The sequence below is a fragment of the Staurois parvus genome, unplaced genomic scaffold (genome assembly GCF_062004578.1).
Source record: "Staurois parvus isolate SC_StPar_1 unplaced genomic scaffold, SC_StPar_1.0 ptg000267l, whole genome shotgun sequence".
NCBI lineage: Eukaryota > Metazoa > Chordata > Amphibia > Anura > Ranidae > Staurois > Staurois parvus.
In genome coordinates this window covers 658068-684702 of record NW_028318063.1, presented here as the reverse complement: position 1 = coordinate 684702, position 26635 = coordinate 658068, and the positions used below count along the sequence as shown (strand labels likewise).

The 26635-nt window shown below is 40.0% G+C and overlaps 1 protein-coding gene across 2 annotated transcripts; it reads left to right on the top strand.

Moving 5' to 3' along the window:
- Window positions 1-202: 202 nt before the first annotated feature.
- Window positions 203-4262, top strand: LOC149459230 (uncharacterized). Of its 2 annotated transcripts, XM_089681417.1 has the most exons (3): window positions 203-331; window positions 960-1636; window positions 3525-4262. In XM_089681417.1, exons 2-3 carry the CDS (start codon window positions 985-987, stop codon window positions 4244-4246), a joined length of 1374 nt encoding a protein of 457 aa, XP_089537543.1. In that variant the 5' UTR covers window positions 203-331; window positions 960-984; the 3' UTR covers window positions 4247-4262. The 2 variants fall into 2 exon arrangements, with proteins under 2 accessions (XP_089537543.1, XP_089537544.1); XM_089681418.1 differs by lacking the exon at window positions 203-331 and having other exon boundaries at window positions 423-1636.
- The last annotated feature ends 22373 nt before the right edge of the window (window positions 4263-26635 follow it).

The following is a 26635-nucleotide window of genomic DNA, read 5'->3' as shown; positions in this document are numbered from 1 at the left end:
TATTCTTTTAATTTCTTCATAATACTTTTAACAGTGCTCTGGTGGCTTTCAAAGTTTGGAGATAACCTTCAAAGTCTGAGGTCATGATAAAAGATATAGGCGCACTCATACTCAGTTGACTCTTTCAAACAGGGTTGAAGTTTTTCTAAAAGCTATATATTATATTCACTGACTGTTATGTTTATACCTGTTTGTGTTTATTTTACAGCATGGGGTCCTCCATACAGAGAAGGAGAAGACATATAGAGAAAATAAAAATGCCATGACTTGGCAGCAAGATTAGCAGTACACAATAACTTGTTGTAGTGGTTACCTCTAGCACAAGAAACAGGTATCATAAAAAGAAAGATTTTATATAGTCCAAAAAGGTTTGGTGTAGACATTTTTTCATCTTCTATATCTTTAAGGATACCATCTGGAATAGATTGGTAGAATCCGTATAATTAGAAGGCTTATCATATAGGTTCCGTTGTCTATTCGTTTATTTAATTGTTGTGCTTGTGCATGTCTTTGGGCTTGAGATTGGTGTTAAAAAGATTCTATTCGTTAAAAGGGATATAATATATTATTAGAGTATGATAAACTAATATTTTGCTTTACAATTAGATAATGTGGAGAAATTTGTAAGTTTTGAACAATATAGGGGATGATGGGAATTGTCATACAAGGATGCAAAAACAGTATAGATTATAACTCAAATGAATCAAAACGTTAAGCAATGTTTAGTGAATATATATACTGTATACACGCTAAATGGTAAGGTACTGTACATTTGTGTGTGTTTTTTTAATGTCATTTTAGTATTTTATTAAATCATATATCTAAGTTACCAGAGTTAATTAAAACTGTTTTTTTCCACTGCCATGTTGATGGCATGGTGAAAGTTGTCTGTGATGATGTAATTGTTAATTGTTCCTAGTCAATATGTAGTGTTTAAGTTTTGTTTATTATTGATTTAGCATTGAATTTGTATGTCAGCTGATCATGGCAGAAGACTGGAGTGAAGCTGAACGGGAGCAGATGGAGACTGGTGCAACGTTAGCTCAGAACAGGGCTAGTAATGACTCCAGTTTGCAGTCAAATGATAGGTTAGACTCAGATCCAGAACAGAATCATGGAGTTAAGGAAAGAGAAAAATGGCGGAGTAAGAGACTCCAAGCAACTGGAGATAACTGCAATGCCTGGTACAAGAATGAAAACTCATTTTCGGATCCTGAGCCGGGGACCAGTGGTGGTAGCTCATATAAAGACAGAATGAGAAACATTAAATTCACAGAAGAGGAGAATGATGTTTTAGTCACTAAAGTACTGGAAAACTACTCCAAGTTATATGGGGATGATGCCTCAAGAACTTCAAACTTTGAGAAAAAGAGACTATGGAGAGGCATTTTGGAGTCAATAAATGGTTTGGGTGTTAGTGTTCGCAATGTGGATACTTGCAAAAAGAGATTTGCAGACTGCAAAAGGTTCGTGAGGGCTAAGATGACCAAGCACTGGCGGCGGCCTGGCTCACGTCAAACTTTGAATGTATATTATGCAGATTGGGAAGAGAAAATCAAGTCAATCTTATGTCCTGTTACTGATGGAATACCTGGCTTAATTGATTCTGCTGATCCCTGCACCTATGAATGTCCAGGTATTTAATTCTGCTCTTGTTTAAAGGATTTGTATACACATGATCCATATTTACCCTAGACCTCCTTCTTTCTTTCTAGAGGAAGTCCCTACGTGGTTTCTTTTTTTTCCCTTTACCCTGTCCCTGTATCAAGAAATAGCTTTTATTAAACATTGTGAAATCATCTCCAGCCTTGTAAAATTATTTGTGAGGAACAACCAGCAGGGTACCCTACAGTTTTTGTTGATGTAAACATACATTCCCCCAGGACTACATTTTAAAATCACTGGATTCTTTCTTAGATACAGAGAATATAACTGGATACTAACATTTATAGGTAAAGTTGATCCAGGGAATATCCGACTGTCTCTCGGGGGATCAGGAAGGAATTTTTTTCCCAGCAGGAGCAAATTGGATCATGCTTTGCTGGGTTTTTTTTGCCTTCCTCTGGATCAACTGTGGGTATAGGATTATAACTTTTTTTTCTTTTTTTTTAAAGGTTGAACTGGATGGACATTTTGTCTTTTTTCAGCCAGACTATGTAACTATAAGTAATTATAAATTGTGCTATATACAACATGTGGTCAGGCTCTTGGGGATTAGCAAAACAGCATTGTTTTGCTGGGACAGAAATCAATGTATGCATGTATAGAGGGACAGACACAGATAGGGGTAGTTCTGTAGTCCAGCATAAAAGAACTCAGGCAGGCTTGGATATACCATAAGATTTGTTATGAGATAAATATACAAAATGCTTATTACTGGTCTGCTGTGATGATCATATGGATCAAATGCTGAATTCCCAAGTCAAAACACATATGCAACCAGTGAAGGCCAAGTCAACTCCTGTTCAGCAACCAAAGGTCACTAATGGCAGACCAAGTATTTCTTTGAGCATAAATATATCATGAATACCGCAATCCCTACTCATACCTTTGACATTTTGTAAGGGAGCCTGTGCTTACAGTAACATTGTGCCAGAAATTAAACTACCAACATGAAAATGTTTTTTTTGTCTGCAATATTTTGAGTCAGATACCTGGAACTAATATGCAGATCAAGGCTTATGACATTTCTCTAACATTCCTGATCTGCATAATTGTCAATGACTCAAAAATAATTTGAAGTGTTATTATTGCCACATTTTTTTAAATGTAGTTTTGAATAGAACAGGTTTAAAACTCATGTCTGTTAATTCTTTGGGGTTTTTTTTTGCCTGTGTCCCAGAGAAGACCTTTTTCTTTACTTTCTCTTAGACATTTTTCAGTAGAATTGTGATTCCCATTTAAATACTTATCTTTATCTTCTGTTCTGGTGAAAACTAAAAAAATGTGGATCTTCCTACACTTTCTGTCCTGCTTACAATGGTCACCAGGGAGGGCTCCACTACAGAGAGATGGACAATAATAACATATTGACTCTAAGCAGAAGTCACTATTTGTATACTGAGTAAACCAAGTTTCAGGGGCTTTCAGGACATTTAAGGTGGAATTTAAATAAGAAGGTCTGAGCAGGCCTCTGTGACAAGCTTTTTTGAGTAGAAAACATATTGATTTCAGGCAGGTGGGTATCAGTGGTTGTATGAGATGATTATATTGTGTAAATTACATTCCTCTTTGTGTCCTCAGTTCTTCAACCTGCCAACAAAAATTAGGACCTTCATATGTTAGATATTGGCACATTAATCTTTAGACTTCCATGAAGCTGGGATTTTGGAAAGGGAAATACAGATTGATAGACCTATAAACTGCTCACACTGGATCATCAGATTACTTGATTGAAAGACTGAGGACATGGAAATGGGTGTAATGTATGTTTAACCCAATGATCCCCACTTTCTGCTTTTGAGTGTAGTTGTACTACATTATATAGTATGTAGCTAACATAAAATATCATTTGTAATCTTTAGGACGTTGGTCTCCTCGTGAACCTCCTTCTCCAGAAGCTCAGTTGTCTCCTGATGAAGAAATTTCATCAGAGATTCAGTATTTTCCTGAAACACAATCTTCTACAGAGCAAAAGCTCGAGGCTCCTGAAGAAGAATGGACCGGCTTTAAAGAACAGCTGGCTGTGAAAGTTAAAGAGGAATTTTCTGAGAGTACATCGGAGTTCCAGACTGAAGAAGACGTTCATCATGATCCAGAAACATTAGGACAGAGTATGAGTGAACGGACTTCTAAAAATGAAGGTCTTCCAGAAATCTGCCATCTCCTTTGTCAAAGCCAAGAGGCCTTTCATCAATCAGTGAGACAACAGCTGCATGCTGTTCACCAAGAACTTAAAGAATTTCGACGAGATCACATTGAAAAAATGGACCTGTTACTAAATATTCATAAGGAACACATTGCAGTAGAAGAGCAAAGGAATCAGATTCTTTCACAGTTGGTTAGTACTGTTAATCATTTAGCAACAAATTTAGGTATTTCAGATCCAACAAAAGATAGGCAAAATACACAGCCTCAAGTATCTCCTAGCTTTAATGATACAGTAAAATACTTTTCCACAAGAATAGCCCCACCTGATGTGCAATTACCACATCACACAACCAGTCAGATAAATGAAAATGCACGTAGAAAGCGTAGAAAAAAGAGGGAGCCTCATGATGGAACAACAACACATAAGACAAAATAAAATGTATATTTTTGAAGTTGTCTTTTGTTTCTTTTATATTTACTTTTTTATTTGTCTGATGTTAGCTCAAGAGTACTCAAAATATATACATTATGTAAGAGAGAGAAAAAGCAAAAAAAAATACTTATATTATTACTCTTTAATATATTCTAAATGATGAGTCTTAAAAGTACCATTTCAGTCTTTGCAGATGGCACCAAGCTATGTAGTGGATTAATGTCCTTACACAGGGGAGTAGATAAGGGGGAGTTAGGGGGGGGTTAAACCCTTTCCCCCAGAGCATCCATCCACAACAGCTGGGCTATTGTAACCCTTCATGCAGGATCCACACAGCCACAGAGCAGCCTGCCCCCTCCACGCGCTGATAGGACCGTGCAAAGGGAAAGTATGCTTGCCAGCTGTCCCGCAGCTATGTTGCAGGATCCCAGTTCTGAGGACAGCTGTAGTGTATCCTTACTTTCCTTGTGTTCATAGCACACGGGAGTGTGCAGCAGGATGCCAGGCACTGGAACTCTCTCTGTGTTCCAGCACTCGGCACTGAAAGGAACACTGTACTGTGGGCAGAGTTATCTCTGCCACAGTACAAGCAAAGTGAAATGTAATACTCCCATGACCACCAATGCAGAGGGGAGGGGTAAGCTGGATTAACTTTCACTGTATGACCGCAAATGCAGAAAGGGGGGATGGTAAATTAAAATGCTACTGCCATTACTACCAATGCAAGATGGGAATGGGGGGGAGTTAACTTTCACTGCCACAGCCCTAAACCCCCACCCCCCCTCATTAATGGTAATGGTAGTGACATTTTAATCCACCACCCCCCATTCTGCATTTTGTGTCATACAGTGAAAGTTAACCCCCATCATTGGTGGTCATTGGTGCTGCTATATTTCAATGCCACTGACCACCAATGTGGGAAAGGTGGGGTTAGTAGTACTGACATTGGTGTCGGTGGTTATTATTGTGTTCACTGACACCAATTTTGGGGGTTATTAATGTGTCCACTGGCACCAATATTTTTTAATGCGTCCACTAGCACTAATATTGGGGGGTTTTAATGTGTCCAGTGGCGCCAGTATTGGGGGTTATTATTGCATTCATTGACATCAATTATGAGGGTTCTTTTTGTGTTCACTTGCACCAATGCTGGCGGTTATTAATGCATCCACTGACTCAAGTGCTAGAAGTTATCATTGCATCCACTGACACCAATGTTGGATTTTATTATTGCATCCGCTGACATACATGTGGGGGAGGTTATTATTGCAGCCACTGACACCAATCATGGGGGTTAACATTGCATTCACTGATATCAATGTTGGGGCTTAATGCATCCACTGACTTAAGTGCTAGAGGTTATTATTGCATCCACTGACACCAATGTGGGGGATTAATATTGCATCCACTGACACCAGTGTGGGGGGTTATTATTGCAGCCACTGACATCAATGCTGCATTGGCATCTTGCCTCCCCATCTCGCCCAATTATAGATCGCTTTTTATTCATTCAGAAAATGCAAATATTTTTCTGAATGGCTCTCATGCTGAGTGGCTGACCTTCTGTGTTCAGAAAGCAGCAGGCCAGCCACTCGGTGCAGGACTCAGGAGCAAGTGGAGATCATGGGAGTAGCAGTGCCTATTCCAGTGATTTCCAGCTTCCAGAGACTTTGACCAGGTAAAGCATATTTTCCGGGTACAGGGACTGTGACATATGTTACCATGTACACGGTGAGTAGGTTCAAGTTTTAAGCCCCTCACACTGTTAGAGTCATTTTGCCACACCCACAATTTATTACAACGTGGCAAGCGCACTGCTTAACTATTCTTCTCTGGGTGCCCTAAGCTGACCCCCCTCCCCAGGAGAGAACATTATCTACGGCCCTGTTCTCACTGCATGTTTCCAACTTACAAGCCAACCTCAATGCACTGTTTAATTGGGCAACTATGTGGCAAATGAGGTTTAATGTTGATAAATGTAAGGTTATGCACTTGGGGGCTAAGAATATGCATGCATCCTACATACTAGGGGGGAGTACAACTGGGAGAATCAATGGTGGAGAAGGATCTGGGAGTTCTGGTAGATCACAAGCTTAATAATGGCATGCAATGCCAAGCTGAGGTTTCTAAAGCGAGCAAAATCCTCTCTTGTATTAAAAGAGGTATAGACTCCAGAGAGAGAGATATCATATTACCCCTGTACATATTATTAGTAATACCTCATCTGGAATATACATTTCGGTTTTGGGCACCAATTCACAAAAAGAACGCTGGAGAACTGGAGAAAGTACAGAGAAGGGCAACCAAACTTATACGAGGCATGCAGGAGATCAGCTATGAGGAAAGATTAGAGGAACTGAATGTATTCTGTCTTGAGAAGAGGAGATTAATGGGGGATATGATCACCATGTATAAATATACCAGTGGTTCATATAGTGAACTCAGGGTAGAGTTTTTCATCCCGAGGTCATCACACAGGACAAGGGGGCACTCTTTACGTCTGGAGGAAAAGAAATAATCTCCAAACACGGAAAGGTTTCTTCACAGTAAGAGCTGTGAAAATGTGGAATAGACTCCCTCAAGAGTTGGTTCTGGCCAGCTCATTGGATTGCTTTAAAAAATGCCTGGATTCTTTCTTGGATACACAGAATATAACTGGATACTAACATTTATAGGTAACGTTGATCCAGGGAATATCCGATTACCTTTTGGGATCAGGAAGAAATTTTTTCCCTGCAGGAGCAAATTGGATCATGCTTCACTGGGTTTTTTTTGCCTTCTGGGATCAACTGTGGGTGTAGGATTGCAAAACAAAAGTTCCTGAGCTTGAATGTGAAGGGCCTGTCTAGGAGGCAACAAATCATATTATCTTAAACAGAAATTAGTTTTTTTGGGTTCTTTATATCACATTACCCCAAAAAACTAATTTCTATTATTGATAATATAAGGCCTTCTTTAAGTTACCCCTGTTAGCCACATCAACTTTCTATGTTTACCCGCTTTGGCCATGTCACATTCCTTTGATTGCTGCCCCCCCCCCCTTTTGGGGGGGGGGGGGAGTCTATGGTTCTCGTGTCATGGTCAATTGAGTATTAAGATTCTTGAAATAGATCTTTTACCTCTGTCTCTGAGGAAGAGGGCTTGCCCTCAAAACACGTAAGCCAGTGAGGATTCCCGGAAGGTGCTCACCTGGCCTAATACCCATCCGAGCCTCACCCACCATTGAGACCATTGATTGAATATTTTTACATTGCTGTATTTCACTTTGGTTTATGAGTATAGTTATGTTTTTAACATTTGTAATAAACTCACCTGGGATAATGTACTAGGCCACTGCACCCTCTTTTTTCTTTACGCATTATCAGATGCATGTACATTACTGGGTAGACAGGAATGGCCATGGGCACATGGAATACAAAAATATGTACAGTATACCTGGCTGTGGGAATGTGCAACCAATTAGGTAATATATCTATTGCCCTTAGTCATTGAGCATTAGGAAGTTGAACCTCTGATTTGTTTTATTTATTTATTTTTACATATTGTTTGAAGAAAGCAATCACATGGCACTCACATTTTTACTGTATTTGCATATCATCTCAGCTTTCAAATGCTTAGGTTTTAGCATTGTTTCACATTTATGGACTAAGGCACATTACAAAGTACTATTCAGTTCAGGTCTATGAAACAGTGTATATAAAGCATCTAAGAAAGGAACAATGCTCAACTCAGAAGCTGCATATTTCTCTGTAAGCTTGGTGACTTTGGTGGCTTCATTACCTGGAAATATCTTTATTCTTGCTATAAACATTGTGAATTTTGCTAAGAAAAGAAAGCCTTGTTTAAGTGACCAGATTATACTTGGCATTGTAATCTGCAACCTCTTGCAGAAATGCTACCGATATTGTATTGTAATTTTAAGAGCAAATGTTTTCATTTTAGATGAACACGACCAGATAAGCTTGGCTATCTATTTGAGCCTGATGTCCAGCAATCTATGGATTACTGCATGGCTATGTGTACACTTTTGTCTTAAAATTGTCAATGTCAACCACAAGGTCTACATGTATCTACAGAGGAGATTTGTCAGATTTTGTCCTTGGATTATTTTTCTTTTTATCCTAGCATCATTTTTTGTGAGCCTATATGTTGCTTGGGATCTTCAACAGGATTGTCTGGCAAATGGAACACAACATTTCAATCCATCCAACAATTATTCTACAAGATGTTTTTGGTCTGTCAATTCATACATAACAGTTTCTTTATTGTGTTTCCTGCTTTGCTTAGTCTCTGTTATGTCCATCATCATCTCCCTCTTTAGACATGTGAATAGGATACAACATACTACCATGGATTCCAGCACTCCTAGTTTGGACTCTCATATTCGAGCAATTAAAACTGTCACCTCACTATTAATCCTTCATATGCTCCTATTCATCTCTGTAACTATGGCTTTGTTAACAGAAAATGACACTCATTGGCTATATGGACTTGGCACAGTGTCTTCTCTATGCTACTTATTCAGCTCTTACGTTTTAATTAAAGGAACTAAAAAACTGGATGATGCACTAAATGAGATGTTATTATGGTTTCCTTGCTATATACTAACTAACAAAGTATAATTACTAAGCCCATTGTAGTATATTTGCAGAAGGCAGAAGCAGAAATTCCAGCTTGGATGTCCATGTGGTCACTTTGTGGCCTTGGGTTTGAGGTCTGCAAACTTATTCCACAATCCTCTTTATGCAATGATATTAGTTCTGTTTGACAATTATCCTTGACCTCTGTTAGGAATAAGAATATCAATGCTCAAGGAGTGTAAGCATTCAGCAATCAACTACAAGACCTTTGCGCAATCCCTTATTCACCCAACATTCACATCCACTGTTTAGTAGGTGCTAGAGAATATTACCCGTAGATCAATGCTGCTTTGGAGCTACAGTAGTTTATCACCATTAATTGTTGCCAAAATGGATAGTGAATCAAAATTTCAAACTTTATGAACAACATTAACACCAAAGCCAGTCCACCAGTCAGGGGTATTGTTGTGCAATAATTTTAACTTGTGACAAGTTCTTGCATTGCTGTGCTTAAAAAAATGGGCATTTTTTTAAAGCACTGGTATAGCCATTGTAAGGCTACCACTTCTTTATAAATTTGTCCTCCTATTGTTCACAGTTATTCTTGTACTGGTCTTTTTAGCCTTCTGCAGTATTTCAGACACAACAATATTTCTAAAGAGGTAGAATAGCTTATTCTGATGTCAGTTCAAGGCAAACTACAGTGGAAGTCAATATGGAAGATGAATGTTTAGGGCTGAATTTTGAAACAAAAGGGACCTGTAATGGGAAACTATCCATGCTAAACATATAAGGATAGCATGAATGGGTATACCCAGGGGCGGACTGACAACTCATGGGGCCCCCGGGCAATAGGGGATCATGAGGCCCCTGTGTCCTCGCCCACACTTAAACCACACCCAAAAAAGCCTATGAAAGGTACCAGAGGCATCTCATAGGGCCCCCTAGTGACCCAGGGCCCTCGGGCAGTGCCCGAGTTCCCAAATGGTCAGTTCGCCCCTGGGTATACCAAGCACCACATCCCTAAACTGAAAAATATTGAAAGTGAACTGTGGGACTTTAATAATACTGAACATTTCAGGAATAGACAGACATAAATTCCAGATGAAAAAAAGTTTGTTACATTTTATTGCGTACAAAAAAATTGACTTCTGTATTAAAAATTCACAATCAAAATATACCAGATGCTCCCAGCTATTTGCCCATCACACCCAGTGATACAAAGTAAGCCAAAACTATACAACACAAATATAGGAATATTGGCTCTGCACACTGGGACTCTAGAAAGCTGTGAAATCTCAATGTTTTGCCATTTTTGCTTCTTTAGGAGATATGTTGTGAGATATGGTGTGCTGGCGAAAAATAATCATTTCTTTCACACACATTTTAAAAAATTAAGTTAAATTTGTAATTTGTATGAGAGTAATGACTATTTTTGTTATCATCAGCACAACATATCTCCTGAGGAAGCAAAACTAGCGAAACACGTTTTAGCTTACTTTGTATCAATGGGTACCGTGGACAAATAGCTGGGAGTGTCTGATATACTTTAATTGTGTTTCATACAGAAATTGCTTTTAATTCTTGGTGAGTAATAAGATGTAACAAACTTTTTTCTCTGGAAATCATGTCTGTCTATTCCTCAGACGTTCAGTACCGTTAAAGTCCCACGTTTTGCTTTCAACACTTCTCCATGCCGAACATATTCTTTAGGATGTATGCAAACCAGGCTGAAAGTGGATGAAGCAACACTCAGTAAACACATTTATAGTAATATGCAAACTAGTATATCAAGATATCAAAATATGCCCTCATTCCCACATAATATCCTAAAACTAACAAAGATTTTTTCAGGTACTTATATAGCGCCGTCAATTTACGCAGCGCTTTACATATATACAGTTGCAAGAAAAAAATATGTGAACCCCTTGGGATTACGTGGAGTTTTGCATGAATTGGGCATAAAATGTGCTCTGAACGTCATCTAAGTCACAACAATAGAAGAACACAGTCTGCTGAACATAATACTACACAAACATTAGATGTTGCCATGGTTTAATTGCACATAACATGTAAACATTCACAGTGCAGGGAGGAAAAAGTATGTGAACCTTTGGACTTAATAACTGGTTGACCCTCCTTTGGCAGCAATAACCTCAACCAAATGTTTCCTGTAGTTGCAGATCAGACCTGCACAACGATCTGGAGTAATTTTGGACCACTCCTCTTCACAAAACTGTTTCAGTGTAGCAATATTCTTGGGATGTCTGGTGTGAATCGCTCTCTTAAGGCAGCATGACCTTACATTCACATCAGTCCCTAACTGTACATTCACATCAGTCCCTAACCCTCAAGGGGCATACAATCTAAGGTCCCTAACTCAAATTCATACATACACATACTAGGGACAATTTAGACAGGATCCAATTCACCTACCAGCATGTCTTTGGAGTGTGGGAGGAAACCCGCGTACCCGGAGGAAACCCACGCAGGCACAGGGAGAACATGCAAACTCCAGGCAGGTGGTGCTGTGGTTGGGATTCAAACCAACGACCCTAGTACTGCCAGGTGGAAGTGCTAACCATTTAGCCACTGTGCTGCCCATAGACAAATATAGATATATGCAGGGTGACATTACTGATCTGTCTCTATGAAAATATGAATTTCCTGGCTAACCTGCTAATTGGCAGTTTAATTTGTCACTGGCTTGGAGCAGATGCTCAGAGAAGAAGCTCTGATTTTACAGATTTTTTGGTTTCTGTGCTTGTTCAGGGTCAGTAGTCTTTTCCTTTAGATTTTAAGCTCTCAGGAGCAGGGCCCTCCCAACCCAATTGTAATATTAATAATAATTTAAATAATAATTTTCAGAGAAGGTCAACAATGGCAGCCTTCAAGCATCTTTTAGTACACATCTCATGTAAGCATGGCATGGCAGACAGAAGCACACATTTCCACAGAGTTTCCCACTTTTACTATTGTACAGGGGGACAAGAGGTAAACATTTTTCAGCATTTACTAGCTCTTTGAAGATATTTATTATTCTAAAGATGGCAGCATTACATTCTATTCTATGTTTTTAGCAAATTCATCTGATCAATAATGTACTGTATAAATTGCGTGTGGCCAGCTTCTAATTGGCTAAACTGGTACAGGAATATTATAGGAATAGAAACTAGCGGTTCAAAGTGCCAATCATTAGATTTGATTTATTTAACTATGTGCTATTTAACCACTTACCTACTGTGCACTTTAACCCCCTTCCTGCCCAGGCCAATTTTCAGTTTTCAGCGCTGTCACTCTTTGAATGAATAACTGCGTGGTCATTCAACACTGTACCCATATGAAAATCTTATCTTTTTTTAGATAGAGCTTTCTTTTGGTAGTATTTGATCCCCACTGGGGGGTTTTGTTTTTTTTGCTAAACAAACCAAAAAATTAGAAATTTGAAAAAAATGTTTTTCCTAATTTCTGTTAGAAAATTTAGCAAATAAGTAATTTGTCTTCTTTACTGATAGGTGCACTGATAGGCGGCACTTATAGGCAGCACTGATAATCAGGGCACTGATCATCAGTGCCCTGATTATGAGTGTGAATGTGCCCTGTCAGAATTGCCGGTTACCAGCTCTTCACACAGTGACAGCGTATGAGGAAAGAACTGCCAATAACCAGCAAGTCTGTTTACATTGTGATCAGCTGTGATTGGGCACAGCTGATCACAGGGAGCGCAGGGGTCTGGGTTCTGGGAGGACTTCAATAGACCTCCCAGAACTAGTCAATGGTGCTGTAGCCATCATTCGGCTATAGGGCAGCTGGCAACTAGTTAAAGTAACCCTGCCAGGGTTAAAAAAAATCCAGATACTGGTTCCCTGTAAAACAAAAGTTCTTATACTTGCCTCTACGGTGGCCTGTGTCCTACCTTCCCTCTTTTCCAGCACTGCAGCTGTAATTTTCTTCAGCATCCAACACTTCTGGGAGTGTTAGATGGCTTTGTCTCTGCCACACGACATCCATGTCTTGACATAGGGGTTGGAGGATGGAATCATAGCTCATGGTGAGGGACACAGGCATCCCTGTCTTCCATAGGTTTCAGTGATGGGATGGATGGGAGGTAGGAGACATGGGTATCGGAGCTTTATTTTTGACTTGGATTGATCTATCCTGAGATGCAAGTACATCATAATGTCTACTTGAAGGTATATATTTTTAAAATTGTTCTGTGTGTGCCTGTATAGCTGGCACCAGGTTCCTCAATTCCCTCAATTTGCTACATCATCTTAGTATACAGTGGGGCACAACAGAGAAGTAAACTATGGCATATTAGGGTGAGGGAGGGGATATCAAAGCTGCTATTAGTCAATAGGCATGCACGGCAGAGTTTTCATGGGTTTGGGAGCCCTTGTTGCTGTTTAACGTAGTTGCAAAGCTTTAAGGTTTTTTTTACCTTAATGCATTCTATGCATTGAGGTAAAAAACCTTCTGTGCCTGGAATCACGATAGCCCCTGCCTCCCCACCCCCCTTATACTTACTTGAGCCCCATCACGATCCAGCGCTGTGCATGAGAACCACTGCTTTTTTGTCTCTGTCCCTCCTCACAGCTCAGATCAATAACAGTGGAACTTATTGGCTCTTGTGGCTATCATTCAAACTCTGTGACAAGGGACCAGGGGGCAGGTCCATGCCCCAGCTATCTGTGTCTATGGATGCAGGTAGTGGGGCTCAGAGCAAGCCCGCACGAGTGTCCCCATAGGAAGTGGCTTCCTATGAGGACATTGAATGAAGAGGAGGATTCAGAAGCGCTGGCAGAAGTATGACATGTTTATTATTTTAATTTAAAAAAAATTTGAAGCTCTACAATCACTTTAATTTCACTCAATCCAAGCCTGTTGTGTTACATTTTGGAAGAAACTGTTAAAATAGCAATTAAATATTTTTAGTGTGAATTTATAATTATATCGCTAAACCAGGGGTCTCCAAACTGTGGCCTGGGGGCCAGATGTGGCCCTTTGATTGCCTTTGTCCAGCCCTTGGGGCACTAGTCCTCCCACTGGCACCAACAATGGGGCATAATTCCTACCACTGACACCAAAAATGGGGTACTGTTCCTCCCTATAATATCAAAGATATTGTTTACTCCCACTGACGCCAGTGCAATTTCTACCCCCCACTGGCCACAGTCAGGCCCCCATAACGTCTAAACCAGCCCTTTATTTATAAAGTTTGGAGACCCCTGTGCAAAACTATGGAATCTGCTCGCTATGGACATCTTCAATTTCTCCTTACTTTTTGTCCTATTGAACAGTATATACAGTCAGGTCCATAAATATTGGGACATCGACACAATTCTAACATTTTTGGCTCTATACACCACCACAATGGATTTGAAATGAAACGAACAAGATGTGCTTTAACTGCAGACTGTCAGCTTTAATTTGAGGGTATTTGCATCCAAATCAGGTGAACGGTGTAGGAATTACAACAGTTTGCATATGTGCCTCCCACTTGTTAAGGGACCAAAAGTAATGGGACAGAATAATAATCATAAATCAAACTTTCACTTTGTAATACTTGGTTGCAAATCCTTTGCAGTCAATTACAGCCTGAAGTCTGGAACGCATAGACATCACCAGACGCTGGGTTTCATCCCTGGTGATGCTCTGCCAGGCCTCTACTGCAACTGTCTTCAGTTCCTGCTTGTTCTTGGGGCATTTTCCCTTCAGTTTTGTCTTCAGCAAGTGAAATGCATACTCAATCGGATTCAGGTCAGGTGATTGACTTGGCCATTGCATAACATTCCACTTCTTTCCCTTAAAAAACTCTTTGGTTGCTTTTGCAGTCTGCTTTGGGTCATTGTCCATCTGCACTGTAAAGCGGCGTCCAATGAGTTCTGAAGCATTTGGCTGAATATGAGCAGATAATATTGCCCCAAACACTTCAGAATTCATCCTGCTGCTTTTGTCAGCAGTCACATCATCAATAAATACAAGAGAACCAGTTCCATTGGCAGCCATACATGCCCACGCCATGACACTACCACCACCATGCTTCACTGATGAGGTGGTATGCTTAGGATCATGAGCAGTTCCTTTCCTTCTCCATACTCTTCTCTTCCCATCACTCTGGTACAAGTTGATCTTGGTCTCATCTGTCCATAGGATGTTGTTCCAGAACTGTGAAAGCTTTTTTAGATGTCGTTTGGCAAACTCTAATCTGGCCTTCCTGTTTTTGAGGCTCACCAATGGTTTACATCTTGTGGTGAACCCTCTGTATTCACTCTAGTGAAGTCTTCTCTTGATTGTTGACTTTGACACACATACACCTACCTCCTGGAGAGTGTTCTTGATCTGGCCAACTGTTGTGAAGGGTGTTTTCTTCACCAGGGATAGAATTCTTCGCTCATCCACCACAGTTGTTTTCCGTGGTCTTCCGGGTCTTTTGGTGTTGCTGAGCTCACCAGTGCGTTCCTTCTTTTTAAGAATGTTCCAAACAGTTGTTTTGGCCACGCCTAATGTTTTTGCTATCTCTCTGATGGGTTTGTTTTGTTTTTTCAGCCTAATGATGGCTTCACTGATAGTGACAGCTCTTTGGATTTCATCTTGAGAGTTGACAGCAACAGATTCCAAATGCAAATAGCACACTTGAAATGAACTCTGGACCTTTTATCTGCTCATTGTAATTGGGATAATGAGGGAATAACACACCTGGCCATGGAACAGCTGAGAAGCCAATTGTCCCATTACTTTTGGTCCCTTAACAAGTGGGAGGCACATATACAAACTGTTGTAATTCCTATACCGTTCACCTGATTTGGATGTAAATACCCTCAAATTAAAGCTGACAGTCTGCAGTTAAAGCATATCTTGTTTGTTTCATTTCAAATCCATTGTGGTGGTGTATAGAGCCAAAAATGTTAGAATTGTGTTGATGTCCCAATATTTATGGACCTGACTGTACATGAGAACAGATCTGTTTTACTTTAATTGTTGAATATTGCTTTCATTGTGTACCTATATATTTTGTGAAATGCACAGTCTTAGGTATCACATAGAGCTATCAACCAAGCAGGTACTTCACTGTATAAAAAAAAAGGTATTGTAAGAGGAAGTACAGATCTCAATGATTTATGTTTCAGTTATAGCGTTATAATATTGAATAAATAAATTGCAAGAATTAAAATAACTTTGTTGCCTATGTATAATGTCTTTTTTATTCTTGATATATTGAATATACTTTTTGTAACCTCATAATAAAGAATAAAAGTTGTAAATAATGGGCAAAAAATTAAATGAAAAATGATCTTTTTAAAAACTGCATGGAATAAGATTCAAATAAATGTAAATATTTGCTGTGTGAAATTACATATATAATGGTATCATTTTTGTTTGGGTTTTACAGAGCTCTAGTATAGACCAAGCTTATCCAAAGCCAATATTTTTATTCCAATGTTTTTTATTGAATAATTTTACAGAAAACAAGTAATACAAATGAACAATGTCCTGTCACTTTGAAAGTATAAAACACTGCTAATAACGAAGTTTGTCACAAGATAATTGGCGTTTGAGGCAGGACATATATTGCAACACAAATCAGTATTGGGCATAGCTCAGCCAAACAAACAGAAGAGAGAATATTGCGGAATAGAGAAAAGAGAGTAAAGAAAGCAAAGAAGACAGCGAGGACAGGATCAACCTGCAGGTGTGAATGCAGCCTCAGGAACAATTTTTCTGTTCTGGTTATTTTATTTCAATTAATTTCAATTAGTCAACGGTTTTCATTTTTATTTTCCCTGTGTGATGAGCACCAGACATTCATTTTTTTTCTTTTTTAGTTGATATGGGGATCTGCCAGAATTTTTTTTTTCTCTAGCAGTTTGGTGAAAAAAGCTCCTCAACCAATGTCACAGGAGTAGCCCAGCATCCTAGTGGTAGATGTTGAACACTCTCCCACAGGTGGGTCAGGGGACACAGGCTTCATGCTCGAATAGTAGCTGCCATTTTCTGTAACTTTCACTAGTTATGTTTATCAGTTCATAGCTGAAGATGGTGTAAAGTGCTAGGCTCTCATGGGTCTCCATCCTCACCCTGGTATGTGTAAGGATGTCATGACCAGGCACCAAAGTACCCTTCATATCCTTTAAAACTTTAATTTTTCTAAGCTATTATGAGCATTTTCTTTCTGTTCCTAGAAGCTAATAGTGTTATTCTATGTGTCCATACACACTGCTGTATGCTAGAAGCTTTTTTCAAGCTTCAGCATTTGGGAGCAGAAAAAAATTTGTTTGTGTAGTTTTTGGAAGCATTTTCTTGGCAAAAAAAATGCTGAACACTCTTAAATGCTACTAACACTCATAATACTGGAGCTTTTTTCAAACTTTTTTTTTCTTCATGTAGCGCTCTCTAGGTAGCCAGACTTTGTTGTTTTTTTAATGACAAATTTGTCTTTATTACATTTTTATAGGAAATTTTACAAAACAGAACAAAAGAGATAGTGATAACATATACAAGTAAGTAAATGTACAGAAATCTCAAAGGGGAAGATGATCCAGGAGAGTAAATAGAAATAACTCTGCAACAGAAAAATGACAGGATCAACAGTATTTGATACGGAGCTGTCAAAAACAGAATTCCCAGGGGGGTACCCCTGGGTGAAACATGGGAAACATAAAAAATAACTCAGAATAATTCAATATACAAACCCAAACAAGAACAAAGCGAGGAAAGTATAGAAAGAAAAGAGAGAAACGTGTGTCAGAGATAGTAGAGGACAAGCAGATAGAAAGATCGGGAGGTGGGGACGGCAAGGAGCAGAACCAAAGTTGTCCACCACCGGGACCCCAGGGGCGAGACCCAGTGGATCGCAGCCAAACATAGGTGGTAAGGTCAAACTGGTGATCTCAGCACAGAGGGCCAGACATACTGTACAAGGCTCAGCTCTATTAGGACACAAGAGGGGAACACAATACTTGGAGGGTTGAAAAGGAGGAGAAATGGAGCCACACTGACCACAGTAACTTGTGGTTATCATAGGTATAATTGGCAAACGCCAGCATTTCATCCATACGCATGATATCATTAGACGCAGAAACCCATATCGGAAGAGGGGGGGGGGTGGCTGTTTTCCAAAAGAGTGATATCAATTGGTGAGCATCAGATAGAAAGAAACGCAACAAGCACTTTTTCTGTGCTGCCAGTGAGCCCAGTAATATGGAGAGGAGAGCAATCTCCAGCGAGGAGGTCAAGGACTCACCATAGATCCTGTTATATACATCAAAAACTTGATTCCAAAAGGGTTATATCAGGTCACAATCCCACCAAATGTAGAGCTGTGTACCAACAGCTTTAGTACAATGCCAGCAGAGATTGGGTGTGGCAGGAAATATTTTGTGCAGAGAGAAGGGGTCCCTGTATCATCAAGAGAGAAACTTAAGGTTCTTTTCCTGTGAATAACATGAAATAGACGATTTATGAGTGGAATTAAATTACGTAGACCAGTCTTCTGCCAATATGTCTCTACCAAGGTCTCGAGTCCACACCCTAGTAAAGGGAGGAAGTTCGAAGTGAAGAGCACCGTGTAGTATTCTGTAGAGGGAAGCCAAAACATGTCTCTGGAGTTCAGAGTGGGAACACAACCGCTCACACTCAGAGAGTGAACGATGAGTGTAAGAGGCAAAATATAAATGTTTACAAAATGAAGATAAATGTAAAGAGGTAAACGAGTCCCTGGGACCTGCCTGAAGAAGTGGAAGACCCGTTTGGGGGCAAATAAAGTCCTGAGCTACGGGCCACGAGGCGTGCAAAAAGGGACCGATAGCAGAGGATCCCAACCCTTATGGAAAAGCGGGATTATGGAACAAGGATGATAGTGGTGAGGGATCAGAAGATAGAAGTTCGAGGATACCTCGTTTATACCACAGCTGCATCACAGCCACAATCAGTGGGGACAGGCCAGAGAAACTTTGTTGTTTTTTTAGACAGAGGCTGGGTAACAGCCTGGGCTGAGTCAGCCTGGGAGTAAGAAAGGAGTTCACCTCAGGACTGGGAGGCTGGGAGTCTCTTCTGGTCAGGACTTCTGGAACCCTTCCAGAAACTTAGAGAACTTTCTGGAAGAGAGGCAGATAAGGGTAGGAGGCCAGTATCTGCATGTTTGAGGGACCTTGGTTAATCCTCAGGCAGGAGCTTGGGCATGGTGACCGAGGACAACCCTTAAATGTGGCAGAGCCTGGGGAGCAGGTCTGTAGAGTCGGGTGGAAGATGGACTGAGAGGAAGGCTGGAGTGTGGAGCCGGGGATGGGGGCCCCAGGGAGGGGAGCCTACCTATAGGCTGGTTGCTGAATGGGAGGATCTCCACTGTGCCACCATCTCTTTAGGAGGACATCCTAAACAGTGGGGAAGAAGCCAGCCCAGCTAAAGACTGTAAATCAGCTACCAACCCACCACGCTGACAGGACAGGACATTGTGAGTACTCCTACATCCCCTGGGACAGATAAAGGGAGAGGGGGGGGTCAGGTGCAACACCCAACTGATTCTCATCCAGGACTACCTCATTACTAGATCAGTGCAACCCGGTGAGGGGGTAGGATTCCTCTAGGGTCTGAGAAGGTACTCCAGGGGGGCTTAAAGATCTCTTAAAGAGACAGTGCCATTTTCGGATCCACATTTTTGTACAGTATGGTTGCTAAAAAGTTTGTCCAAGTTTTACAGTTCCTTGGGCATCCCATATACCCCTAGACCCCATCCAAGTTGTTAACCCCTTAATAAAAGCAACTAAAAACCAGCTCAAGGACTGTTTACTGACTACAAGTGTGCAAGTGTTTAAAATGCCTGTTGCCTGGCTGTGCAGCGCTTAGGGGGACCCAAAAACTCAGTGGCCCTCAAGAGGGTGGTACTACATTCTTGTACTGTAAAAATGCTAATAAAATGCTAACACTCTTAAACGCTTCTAAAACGCTACTACAAGCCAGCACAAAAATGCTATTATCACGGTTTTTCATCCAGCATTTTTTTCTAGCATTTTTTGAGCTTATAAAAAACGCTAGAGAGCATGGAGCCTAAAATCGGAAATGGGCCAAAAAGGCTGTAACATTAAGACATGGCAGCAGGTTCCACACATGCTGGCTTCTCATACTGGCATAGCTGCAGGAACCTTTTTCTGCAAAGTTTTTTGATACTGTAATATCAAGTATTACAGTATAAACACAACTATGAACAAATTGCATGGATTTATAGATGTAGTGTATGTGTAAAAGTACCTAAAATCTGAGGTTAAAGCGGAGTTCCACCTGAAAAAAAAAAAAAAGTCTGCAGTTACAAAAACTGTAGCTGCTGACTTTTAAAATACAGACACTTACCTGTCCCTCGGTCCAGCGGTGTCCTCACCACCGCTGGTTTCACCGGCCATCTTCTCTCCCTGGCGCCAGCATCTTACTCGTGGGCACCCAGCTGTGACAGCTTGTGGCTTCACAGCCGGGTGTCCGCTGCGCATGCACGAGGAGCGCTGTGCTTTGTAAATGGCCCATAGTCTTCTGGGACCTGTCACATGTCCCAGAAGACTACGGGGAGGGAGGGGGGAAGGACGACTTCCGCTTCCGATCGCCTAGGTGATTGCAGCGGAGGTGGGAGTGGGTACCTGTCAAATTCGGGTACCTGCTCCCTCTCCACTCCCCAAAAGTGCCAATCCTTAATGGGGAGCAGGGGACAAAGGCTTAAAGCAGAACTTCCCCTTTTGGTTGGAGCTCTGCTTAAAGTTATTTACTTAAGACATTTTTTCGAATATGGTAAGTGATTTATTATTGATCAGTGCCAACCATGTGTCAGCAATAGAAATGTAGACTTGTACAGGAGTTTGGTGCAGGTAATTCATGTCCTGAAAGTTTTGATGTTTACAATATCCTGGCCAAAACGGAAAGTACTACATGTTAATGACGTAGTATAGGAACAGAAAACAACCTTTGGTGAAGGCTATACATCTTGCAATTAGAGATCACCAAACGTTGCCTTAAGTTATATCAGGCATACCATATTGATCATTCATGCAGAACTCTCACTTCTTTGTGGCTCTCATCGGGTTTAAGGGTTAGGTCACACCATCAGATATGCATTATGGTACGCATAGCACGCAAGCTGGTGTTCATATTATTTAACAAACATACACTTAATTTAATGCTATGTGCAGGCTGTCCAACTCATTGGTTAGGCTTTGGGAGGTACAGTCCATAAATGGCCTACACCTATAGCAAGGGCGTTCTTTGATTCATTTTCTGACATTTCTATCTATTTCCAAATTTTTTATCTAAAGATGACTCTTACCTGTAGAAACAGTTTTTTTGGTAAAGGTGACCTAACCTTTTAAGTTTGAAGAAATCCATGGCTGATTGGTTCAAAGTATAACACATTGATAGTTGTCACTTGTTCCTCTGTTTCTCCTGCTTGCAGGGCCTTGGCAGAAGGTTCCATTCTCACCAATGTGTTTTTCTAGTGCTGTTTGCTTTTTGCAGAAATGCACTACAGTCCATTTAACATGGTTCCCTATTGAACATGTTCACATCTATGCTTTTTCGAGCTGCTGCATTTTTGGAAAGGTTCAGAGACTTTTTTAAAAACAAAAAGCAGCATTTTTGCTACAACAGAGTTCAATGGAGAAGCTGCTGAAATGCACGGTAGTGTCTTTTTGCTGTGTTTTGCGTTTTGCATTTTTATTCTGCTCAGCAACAAAAACAATTCCACTTAAACAAAAAAAAAAAGCTGAACAAAACGCAAAACGCAGTACAGACGTGTCAAAAACGCATCAAAAACGTGTCAATAACGCGTGTAGAAAAATGGAAAATGAACTGTGAAAAGCACTGCAAAAGGAACAAAAAGCAAACTGCATAGGTGTGAATGGAGCCTTACCTAGTATGACTGCCAATCTTAGATAACTGATCATGTACTTTATATGCCAGCAATTTATTTTTTTCTACTTAGTGATAGGGATTATAGCTTAACACCAACTATTTGTCTTTTTTGTTTTTGTTTTGGCTAAGATAAAAAAAAAAAAAAGCAAAAATTATTATTATTATTATACAGGATTTATATAGCGCCAACAGTTTGCTCAACGCTTTGAAAAATCCGTTGGTTGGGACTATATGTTAATCATTTCTGCTATTCATTGTTACTAGATGAACAAACCTTAAGACTATTTTTATTGTACAATATTTGCAAGCATTTGCAAGACTCCAAGCAGATGGCATTGTAGAAACGAACTATTTGCATCCTCCAGAAATCATGTTTCATCAGACATATGTTCCAATCTTATCAAAGCTTAACTACAGAAACAGTTTTTAGCTTTAAAGCATAACTCCAGTCAAAATATTTTTCTTAGTTTTGGACAAAGTGGAGAGGATTTACAACCTTTGTTGGGTTCATCCAGACATGAAGAGAAGTGAAATCTCTCTAACAGGAATACATACAGTATTGAAAAGCTGGCGGACGTTTTAAACTTTCCCCATTCTAACCAAAATCAAAAATAATGTTTTTTTATGGGTCCACTAAACTGGTGCAGAGTGAGTAATCCAGACAGGAAAATTACACTGGACAACAAATATTTTGCTTCCTTTTCCTTTCGAGGAGAAATATCACCATTGTGTTGGAGGGGTTGTGGGGCAATAGGGACAATGGTTCACATATGGTGGGATTGTCCAAAAATACAGGTGTTTTGGCAGGATATAATTCAATGTATACAGGAGATTTTGGGGACATCTATTCAGAAGGATCCGTGGGTGTGTCTGTTTTATAAGGCAGAGATGTCAGTGAAACAATATAAAAATGGTATATTATACCATCTGATCAGTGCGAAAAAATATTTAATCCCTAACTTTTGGCAGGTTCAGGACCCTCCAATAATGAGGGACTAGACAGATAGTATAGAATATATTAGTAGGATGGAGAAGTTATGCCATATGGAGGAAGACAAAACGGGAACATTTAGAAAAGATTGGAAAGGTGGTATGAATTTAAAACATCTGAAAAGTATCATAAAATGAGCTGTGCCCTGGTAGCAGAGTCAGGGAATCAAACTGGTTAACTAGGTAATAGAAAATAGGGTTACAGACATAGGTCGGTAAACAGGAACGGAAAGAGATGGTAAGATTCAATTGGACAGGGGAATTGTATTGGGAGGGGAGGGATTAGGGGGTTAAAGTGAATGTATATGTTGTGCCAAAAGATATATGGTTGTTTTATGTATTGTAATAAAATTCAATAAAAGAGATAATAAAAAAAAAACAAAGATTTTGCTTCCTGAACACTTTTTGTTGTATGGTTTAGATTTTTGGCTACCAATCATGAAAATTACCTGAAATTAAATCTATCACAAGTCTTCTCTTGTTACAATTTGTACTACTTGTGAACCATGCTGCAGGCATGAAAGAAACATACAAACACATGAAGCTGTTGTTGAAGCACATCCAGTACACCAAGTACAACTGGAATATCTGCAGAGAACTAAAAGCAGCTTGGATTTACCATATACTAGTCTTACATACATACCATGGGACTCAAATTACATTAAAAAGAAATGACCACTCCAAAAAAATTTGGTTCCAGGACAGAAAAACGTGGCACATGAACCACTTCTTGACCCAACAAAGATATTTTCACCTCTGCTTTACATGAAACTCAGACTGATTAAAAATGTAACTAAAGAGATGAACAAGGATGGTTTTAGTTATTTGAGACAGATGTTTCCAAAAATAACTGATGCCAAGAAGTTTAAAGGAAGTTAAGAAACAAAATACATAGTTGTCCATGATCGCACAGTTCTCAGTCAGCTCTGATCAGGGAGCAGTAACTCTCAGTAACCTAAGCCAGAGGAGGTGCACATCACCCTAACAACGGAAGTGCCTATCCAATGATTATGCTGTGAGGATCAGATATAAAGATATATTAAAAATATTCCAGGGGATACTTAGAAAAAGACCACTCATACTGATTTTTGTTCAATACATTCATGTATTAAGAGAAGACAAGGCACTATGTTCTGATTATTTCTTATGGTACAGGGACCAATGGAGGAAGATCACTAAAGAAGTGAGGGGATCCAAACCCTTTAGGATAACAATCCCATCCAGCCACAGTCCAAAGCGGAGTTCCACTCACACTGTAAAAAAATAAGTCAGCAAGACAAAAACTGTACTTTTAAATAATAGCCACTCACCTGACCCACGATCCCGCGGTGTCCTCCCTGCAGCCCGTTTCACCAGCCATCTGGTGTTCCAGGCGCCGGCATCTTTAGTGTGAGCACCCGGCTGTGACAACTTGCCAGGTGCCCACTGTGCATGCGTGAATAGCGCTGCGCTTCTTGAATGGCCCCGTAGTCTTCTGGGACCTGTCACGTGTAGGAGTGCTACGAGGGGCACAACGTCCTCTTCCGATCGCTTAGGCAATTGCAGCAGAAGCGGGAGCAGGTACCAGTCAATTTCGGATACCCACTCCCCAAAGGTGCCAATCTTTAATGGGGAGCAGGGAACCAGTCTTTAAAGCGGAACTTCCCCTTTTGGGTGGAGCTCTAATTTAAGTGACACAAGCTATTTATGACCTCGCTTAACGGTTTGGTCATATTTACCAGGTGAGAGCACAACTGGTGAAGGTGCATATATGGTTCTTATGACAACACATTAGAGGTGAACCAAGGACTTTGGATTTTTGTTAACAATACTTTGAAGGAGTGTATGGTCACGGATGAAATGTGGACACTATGTTTTAATTTAAATTTTTTTGGAATAGATATACAAATTTTGGAAGAGAAGTTTTGGAGATTATATATATTTTTTATATATGTTTATTAGTGGAGCGTGACACTAATTTATTGTATTCACAACTTTCAGTAACCGCGCTCTGCTCTGCTTCTGCAGTGCTTACTGGAGTGCCTGGTGAGAGGCAGGCCAGATTGCTTTGGCTCCCAGCCATGCACTGTGAGGCTGAGCCAGCTGCCGATCAAGCATCTGGGTGTATCCAGACAATATGGAGCCATACAAAGTGTGCAGGAGCTGACAGGGGAGAGATCTAAATAGTTTACATACAGACCTCTCCCCCATCAGTGATACTTGGTTATCGCCGTGTGCCCCCTACCGAGAAATGCAAATCACGTATATATACATGATTTTGCACAGCCCTGATGCCCTGACGCAGTATTTCTGCTATAGGGCACGGGGCAAGCGGTTAACAATATTAAATTACAATATGGCTTGCGTCACAATTATATAAGCTATATTTTTCTCATGAAAGTGGAGTTGCCCTTTAACCACGTGGCAACCGCATAACCTAGTTACGTACCTAGGTACCTAGTACGTGATCTGACACTTTCAGCTGGGGGGAATGTGCGCCTCCAGCAACCTGGCCATGCTGGGATTAGACACAGCACATGCCAATCAGCGGGTGATGGCCAATGAATCATTGCTGGCACCTGATGATCATCGAACATCTATGTAAACAAGGCAGAGCTCTGTCATGTCAGCAAGGATGTGCTGGATTTTGTTTCCCTGCAAAGAAGGGAATACAATCCAGCACATCCCTTAATGAAAGCTCAATATAGTACACACTGATTGGCCAAACAGTGATCACATGAATAGGTGTACGCAAAACTTCTGACATCACAGAGATCACATGGTACAAGGCTATTCACAACAGCCTTGTATCATGTGACAAGCTGTGGCCAATCACAGCTCACACAGTATTTCTCAATGGCTGCAAGAATGCAGCCGGAGAGGAGAAATTATTGCTTTTACAGCATTTATGGGTGTAAAAAAAAAAAAATCTTCATCACCCCCCACAAGTAGTACAGTGTCACTATGGTGACACTGTACTACTAGGGTGACAGTATGTTAAAAAAAACATAAATAATAATATAAAAAAGTAAAATAAAAATGTAAAAAAATATTTTTGAAAAATTATAATTTTTGGTTATAAACTAATTTGGGTTATTTTTTTTTACTAAAAAGATAACTGAACAAATGTTGAAGATTTATGAAGAAAGATTTATTTGCAAAATATAAGAAAAACACTTTTTTCCAAATTTTTGGATTTTTTCATTTATATAGCAAAAAAAATCCCAGTGGTAAATAAATACCACCAAAATAAAGTTTTATCTGTCTCAAAAAAATGCTAAAAAATTCATATGGGTACAGTGTTGCATGACCACGAAATTGTCATTCAAAGTGCGACAGCACTGAAAGCTGAAAATTGGCCTGGGCAGGAAGGGGGAAAAAGTGTCCGAACTTGAAGTGGTTAAAGTGACATACACCCACATTGATTTACACATTGATTTGATTCTTTCAAGCCTGTTGTAGAATAATGTTTTTGCCTCATTGTGAGATTTTTAAGGCATTAGATTTATGAAACGGGATTTTATTTGACTTTTCCATTCTAAGCACTCCTTTTCTGCCACCCTATGGTTTTATTTGGGTAGTGCAAGCACAAAACTGAAATGCATTTTTTTTACTTGTGTTTTGTTCTGATAAATACTCCTCTTCGTTCACCCATCCTGTGGCAATTTTACAGACTACAGATATGATGCTGAAGATTCAGTTTGTGTTTTTTTTTTTTACTTGAATGACAGATACTTATCATGATTTTCCTTTCCTAAGAAGCTCAATGTCAGCAGAGCTGGGTATGGGCCTCACTCCCCCATGCTTCCAGGAACTAACTTTAAGCCCACCGGCAGCCTCTGCATTCTGTAACTAGTCCTAGCAAGCTGGGTGGGAATTGTACGTGGAGCACAGCAGGAAAACAAAATTATGGTACGTATCTGTAATTCTGGCTATAAGCAGAAGCCAGGATGCC